A 7,048-nucleotide genomic window follows, 5' to 3' on the forward strand; every position below is an offset into this window, starting at 1 on the left:
CAGGAATGCAGAAAGAAAACCAAATCTAACAATGAGCGACAAATAGTTACACAACACAATGTTCAACCTCATGTTGTTCAGCCTTAGGTTATTCAGCCTCAAGTTATTCAGCCTCAGGTTATTCATCCTATGGTTGTTAAAAATACGCAAACTATGCAATCTGGTGGTGAATGGTAGGTTGCACAGCGTAAGAAGAAGGGTAATAATACTGTTGTTCATGAAGTTGTTCATAACAATGTGGAGGAAGAAGTTGATCGGGAGTTTGCAGCTAAGCTGTTGAATGCTAAGCAGTTGGAAGTTAATATGTCAAAGGCCAAAGCTGATTTTGAAACTGCCTATGTTGAATTGGCAAGAACTAAGCATTCGCATGTTCCAAATTCAGTTTTAGCTAACAATGGAAAAGTGGGTGAACTGATCCATTAACTAAGACAGGTTTGGTTGCAACTAGGATTCCAAAACCTGTTAGGTCTGCTCCTTCAACTCCTCTTTGTGATCGACTAATGGCTGGTGAATTTTTATTTAATAAAAACAAGTTTGATGTTCTTAATATTGCCCCGATGTAGCTGAAAATTCAGCTGACGCTAAGTTCAGGGAAGACGCAAAGAGAACGCATGAAAACCATGCACAAGTTGGTAAACTCTACGGTGGGAAAAAAATACTCAACTTGAAACAATTTCGGAAACCGAGTCTGAATTGGGTTTGGAAGCTTCAAATTTAAGAAACCGTGTTGAAAAAGGTAACTCGCCAAGAATAAATACTAGGACTTCTTCTCAGTCAGTTAATAACTACTCCAAAATTAGTTTTTAATACGTGTTCTATATTGGAACATAAATGGCATTGCACGCCATGTTGTAAGGTGCAAATTACAAGAGTTACTTGAGTAGCATAAGCCAGATATCTTTTGCATTCCTGAGTCGAAAGTACATTGTGCTTTTAATTTTATGCAAGGGTTATATGTGGATGGTTACAAGAGAGACATTATTCATAATTCTGTTGACTCTTCTAAGGGGAACATCTGGATTTTTTGGTCAAATAATATGATGAGGAATGTTGTTGTGAATACTAGTAGGCAAGCTATTACTATGGAAACGGAGGGTGTGTTGGTATCCTTTGTTCATGCTAGATGTTTTCAAGTCACTCGTAGAAGGTTATGGCAGGAACTTTCTTCAGTTGATAATAATACTCCTTGGTTGGTCATGGGTGATTTTAATTGTGTGTTGCGTAATGATGAGAAAAAAGGAGGTCGTGAACCGCGGACTTCAGTCATTAATGATTTTAGTGATTGGATGGATGACAATGATCTCTTTGAAGCTGATTTTTTGGGTTCTAAATTTACTTGGGCTAATGGGCAATCTGGTGTTCGTAGAATCCTTGCAAGCTGGATAGAGCTATTATCAATGAAGCCTGGCTTAATAAGTTTGAGAATTGGAGGTTTAAAGATCTTCCTCATGAAGTTTCCGACCATTCTTCTCTTATTGGCTTTCCTTTTGCCAACCCAAGACCGAAAAGAGCTCCTTTTAGAGTGCAAAAGATGTGGTTTTCTCACCCTGATTTCATGCGCATGGTTATTGAGAGTTGGAATGCTCCTGTTTCTGACTCTCCCGCTTTTATTTTTCCTTACAAGCTCAAAAGATTAAAGGCTTCCATGAAGGAGTGGAATTTAAGGGTCTTTGGCAATGTTTATGCAAAGCTCAAACAAGCTAAGCTGACTATGGAAGTTGCTCTTCGTATTTCAGATGAAGATTTGGAAGACATTTCTAAGCTCAATTCTACCAAAGCAGCATCAGTTACTCTTCAGGAAATTCGTGCTCAACAATCCATTTTGAAACAAAAGTTGAGAAACTTGTGGCTCACGGATGGTGCTAGTAATACTTCTTTTTTTCATACCAATATTCGAACTCGCAGGAGCAGTAATCTGATTTCGGAATTGGTGGATGAGAATGGGACTGTTCTAACTGATTATGAACATATTAGAGACCATATGGTTTCTTTTTTTGAGTCTAAGTTTAATGGTGCTGAACTTCCCATAGATGAGGAGTTATTTCATTATGATCATAATATTATCTCTTCCGAAGATAGTCAGAGAATGGATGAAATTCCTACTACGGAGGAGATAAAGACTGTTGTTTTTGATCTTGGCGCTGATAGTGCCCCTGGCCCTGACGGTTCTCTGGTTGTTTCTATTGGAATTGTTGGGATGTGATTCAACAAGACCTTTACAAAGCTATTACCTTTTGCTGGCAAGAGAAATTGATTCCTCAAGGTACTAATTCTAGTCTTTTGATTTTATTATCCAAGGTTAGAGGAGCCAACACTCTTCGTAACTTTAGGCCCATTGGTATTAGTAATTTTTTCTTTAAAATTTTTACTAAGATTTTAGCTACAAGACTGGGTAGTGTGCTTGATAACCTTGTTTCAGAGGAACAAGTTGCTTTCATGAAGGGAAGAAACATTCATGAAAATATCAGTGTGGCGTCGGAGATGGTAAATGAGCTTAAAACTAAGCGTAAGGATGGCAATGTGGGTCTTAAACTTGACATCACCCAAGCTTTTGACACGGTGAGTTGGTCTTTTGTTCTAGAAGTTTTTCGGAGGTATGGTTTTTCTCAGAGTTAGTGTTCTTGGATCTTTTCGATTCTTAGCTCGGCTCGTATATCTATTCTTCTTAATGGTAGTCCGGAGGGTTTCTTCAAGATTAATAGAGGGTTAAGGCAAGGAGATCCTTTATCCCCTCTTATTTTTGTTTTGGTTGAAGATGTTCTTAGTAGAAATCTTTCAAAATTATTTCTTGAAAAGAAGATGACGCCAATGCTTTCCAAAAAGAAAAAATGTATTTCTCCTACTCACTTTTTCTTTGTTGATGACATTATGATTTTTTGTAAAGGAAACATGAAGAGTTTGCACAATCTTCTTGCTTTACTTGGAAAATATCAAACAGCTTCGGGTCAAACTGTTTGCCGTCAAAAGAGTAAGGTTTATTATGGTGGTGGTTCTTTGAATCGCTGCACTACCATCACTAATTTACTTGGTACGGAAGTTTCTACTTTCCCGGACAGGTATCTTGGTGTTCAAATTATGCCCGGTGCTGTTAAGTATCGCCACATTAGCAATGTGATTGATAAAATTAAGAATCAACTTGTTGTTTGGAAGGGTAAATTGCTCTCTTTTCAAGACAGAATTGTTCTTATTAATTCAGTGATTGCTAATTATTCTATTCACAACATGGCTGTGTATAAGTGGCCTTTGAAGTTTATTAAACAAGCTGAGCGTGTGATTCGCAATTTTCTTTGGTCTGGGGATGCTGAGGTCTCAAGGAAGTTTGTTGTTGGTTTTCCTAAAGTTTGCTTCCCTTTGAATGAAGGTGGTTTCGGTATTTCTAGTTTAGCAGTCACAAACAAGGCGCTTCTCATGAAATTATGGTAGAACATTCGGTTGTCTAACAAGAAATGGGATCGTTTCTTATAGGCGAGGTACACTTCTCGGGTAGGGAAACTTAAACAATATGGGGTGAAGTCTTCGATTCTTCCAGGCATTCGTTTAATTCACTCCACTGTGGACAAAAATACCAATATGCTTCTTGGTGATGAGAGGTCTACCTCTCTTTATTTTGATGTTTGGTATGGTAATGAAAGTATTGCAGACATGCTTGGTGAAACTGACCTTGATGGTTCCATCATGGTTAGTGATATTATTGTTAAAAATAACTGGCAGTTGCAGGGCACTCATGTTCAACAGTTGGTGCGAGCTGGTGTGGACTTAACAAATTTGCCGGTGCTACAAGGAGGGGAGGATTGTAGAGTCTACATGCCAGAGATGAATGGAAAATTCTCAGTCTCGTCTGCAAAACAGATCCTAAGAAAGAAATATGCGGCTGCTGAAGTGTATGGTCTTTTATGGAGGAAAGAAATACATCTAAAGTTAGCTGCTCAGAATTGGAAAATCTGTAGAGAAGCTTGTGCAACTCAAGACAAAATTAGGAGAAGATTCAAGTTTGATCTAGCCAACAGATGTTACTTATGCAAACAAGCTGAAGAGTCCTTAGAGCACGTCATATGGAGTTGTCCGTTTGCAGCACAAATCTGGCAGTGGTTCTCAGGTTTGTTTAAACTCAGTCCACATTATGATTTAGTGAATTCGTTAAAGGGAAAAGTCGCATTATAAAAGATTTGTGGTTATTGGCCAACATGATAATTCGGTCGGAGCTTTGGCAGAAAAGAAATATGGCATGTTTCCAAAACGCGACAGTGAGTATTCAATTCTTCAAACAGCACACTTCCATTTGATCCATGGTTTCTCTATCCGCTTGAAGAGTTTTATGCATAATACCTCGGAAGATCTGGAGATTTTGAATTGTTTTGGTGTGCGACATAGACAGGTAAATATTATACAACCAATTGAGTGTTCTTGGGTTCCTCCTAACGGAAAAAAAATGCGAGGAAAGAGAAAGTCCGGTTTTTTCTCTTGGCGTTTTTGAGTTTTCATCTTTTTTCTTTCACGTGATTTTTTGATCTTGAGCAGCTTAGGTTGTTTCAAGATGATTGAGTCTATGCTTTCTGATCCAAACACCTCTAATCTTAATCAATTTACCAAAAAATCGTTTGCGGAAATAGTAAAGAGGCGTCAAACCCTAAACCCAACAACAATTGATATTTTAACGTTACCAAACCCTAGCCTTGTTGATGGTGAGCTTGCTTTAGAGATACCTACGGATTTCTTTCAAGAAGGGTGTAAACCCTTCCAACACAGTTTTATTGCTAGATTAGATCATACGGGATTAAAATTCTTTGAAGTTAAAAAAACCTTTGAGGAACAATGGAAAGTTGGGAGCTATAAGTTTGTGCCAATGACCAAGGGTTTCTTCATCATCATGTTATCTAATGAAGCTGATAAGGAGAAGTTACGTTCAACAAAGTGGTACGTTAAGCAACAAATATTGAAATTGATTGATTGGTATCCAGGATTCAATTCGGAGAAGTAAAGAACCTCCCATGCTGCTGTTTGGGTTCGTTTTCCATGTCTCCCCATTGAGTTGTGGACTGAGAAATCTTTGCTTTCAATGTGCAAAAGTCTGGGATCACCAATTTTGGTTGATCAAAGAACTTTAAATCTGGAATATGGTCACTTTGCATCAGTTTTGGTGGATATTGATTTCTCAAAACATATTCCAGAGCGCATAACGTTAACTGCAGGTGGTAAGAAGTTTTGGCAATGCAGAGATATTTCTAAACAATCCTAAATTTTGTTTTACTTGTAACATCATTGGGCATATGGATGATGAGTGTAAAAAAAATATTAATGCACCTTCAAGTAAAGAGAAAACTAAACAAGATGAAGGTGTTTCATTGGCTAATAAGAAGAAAGGGAATAACCAACAATGACAGGTTAAACAAAAGAAAGATGATGAGGTAACTGATGCAAGTAATAATTCTGCACGTAATAATTCTGTTAATGCAGGCCATGCACAGTCCGTGGGTGTTTTGGAAAAAAATATAAACGCTCCTCCTGAAGTAGGTACAAGTAATGCGCAACATCAAACTAGTGTTGGTGAAGCAAATCAGTTGGAAATGAAGCTTGATAAAGCTGCTGCTGAGTATCGTGAAGCTCAGCTGAAGTTTATTAAGTGCAAAAATGTTATTGCAGCTCAGGAAGATATAGCTGCACGTAAGGAAAAAGATGGCATGGCTGCCCAGAATGTGATCACACCAAAGGTCGTGTCAAGTTTGGATAACAACCCTAAGTCCGTGTCTAAACAAAATACAGAAACTGAGATTTCCGTGGCTTTGGAGGGTAAACAGGATGCGGTTTTGAATCTTTCAGATTCTAATATTAACAAGGATTCTAAAGAGGATTAGACTGAGGTGAAAGGGAAGAAATCTCCTAATAAAGGTACTCCTTTCTCTTTTACTCCTTTTGAGAATGATTTTACTCCTTATGTGGATGAGATAATGCGAGCTGAAGTTGTGGTTAAAAACAAATATGATGTCCTTGCATCTAAGTTAGGCCTTGATAATGTTAATATTGAGGAGGAGGAGGAGGAACAAGTGTTGGAATCTAGTGACTCAGATGTTAGTATGGGATCTAAATATTGGGGCGAAGTTGATGCTGACATTTTAGCAAGGAAAAAAGCTAGGAAAGATGCCAAACATGCTGCTAAAATTATAGCAAAGCGTTCTTTGCAATCTGATTCAAGTTTGGAATCTTCTCCCATCAAGTCTATTGAGGAATCTCCAAGCCGTGACACTAACATGGAAATTCAAGCCGGGTTGGTGGATACTATTTTTGATAAGAATAATATTTTGTATAAGGAAGAATTAGAGGTGGCAAGCAATATTCAGCTTGAAGATGTGCGTGTTAAGTTCATTAGAAGTCCAGCTTTTAGACAAGAATATTTCAAAGAAAAGAGGGACCAAATGGAAAGAATGAATTCTAAGAAAAAATCGCCTAGTAAGTTTTCTCCTATTAAGCTTGTTCCTGGTAACTTTGCCACTGAGGATGAAGATGGAGAGTTTTATGTGGATGAAGATGAAGATATCTTGGGTAATTATGCTTTTGATACGGATATTATGGTTGAAATTTTTTCCAAGAGAAAATCGTATAGAGTTGGTAACATCAGAAGTAAATTGAAAGGGGTTGGCTATAGATATAGGTAGCTTCTTTTAAGTTTCTTTTTTTTTTGAGGTTATTACTTTTGTTATTTATTAAAAGTTATTTAGACCCCTTTGGTTTATGGGGGTAGGGAGTTTTTGTGCTCCAAATTTGTAATTCTTGTAATTACGTTTTTTTGTTATAATAACTTAACAAAAAAAAGGGTTCCTCCTAACTGGGATGAACTGTTATTGTGTTGCGATGGTGCTGCCAAAGGTAACCCTGGTAGAGTGGGAGATGGTGTGGTAGTTCGAGATGCTGGTTGCAATTTCGTTGGAGCTATGAGCATTGGGCTAGGTCGAACTAATAACTTCTTGGCAGAGCTTTATGGTGTGATTGTAGGTTTGGAATGGGCTATGAAATGGTCAGTTCGTAAAATCTTGGTGAGGTCAGATTCAATTGG

General features: G+C 37.8%; 1 protein-coding gene across 1 annotated transcript; it reads left to right on the forward strand.

Annotated features, from left to right (window-relative positions):
* The first annotated feature begins 2,481 nt into the window (after positions 1-2,481).
* On the forward strand, positions 2,482-3,423 carry LOC113345784. Its single transcript, XM_026589457.1, has 2 exons — positions 2,482-2,611; positions 2,885-3,423. The coding sequence occupies exons 1-2, from the start codon at positions 2,482-2,484 to the stop codon at positions 3,421-3,423; spliced, it is 669 nt and encodes a 222-aa protein (XP_026445242.1).
* The last annotated feature ends 3,625 nt before the right edge of the window (positions 3,424-7,048 follow it).

The sequence above is a fragment of the Papaver somniferum genome, unplaced genomic scaffold, assembly GCF_003573695.1.
Source record: "Papaver somniferum cultivar HN1 unplaced genomic scaffold, ASM357369v1 unplaced-scaffold_83, whole genome shotgun sequence".
Lineage (NCBI taxonomy): Eukaryota > Viridiplantae > Streptophyta > Magnoliopsida > Ranunculales > Papaveraceae > Papaver > Papaver somniferum.

Coding starts and splice junctions, on each gene's coding strand:
- LOC113345784 (XM_026589457.1), top strand. CDS start 2,482: ATGGTAAATGAGCTTAAAACTAAGCGTAAGGATGGCAATGTGGGTCTT. Junction 2,612..2,884: donor GAGGTATGGTTTTTCTCAGA/GTTAGTGTTCTT, acceptor TTTTTTGTAAAG/GAAACATGAAGAGTTTGCAC.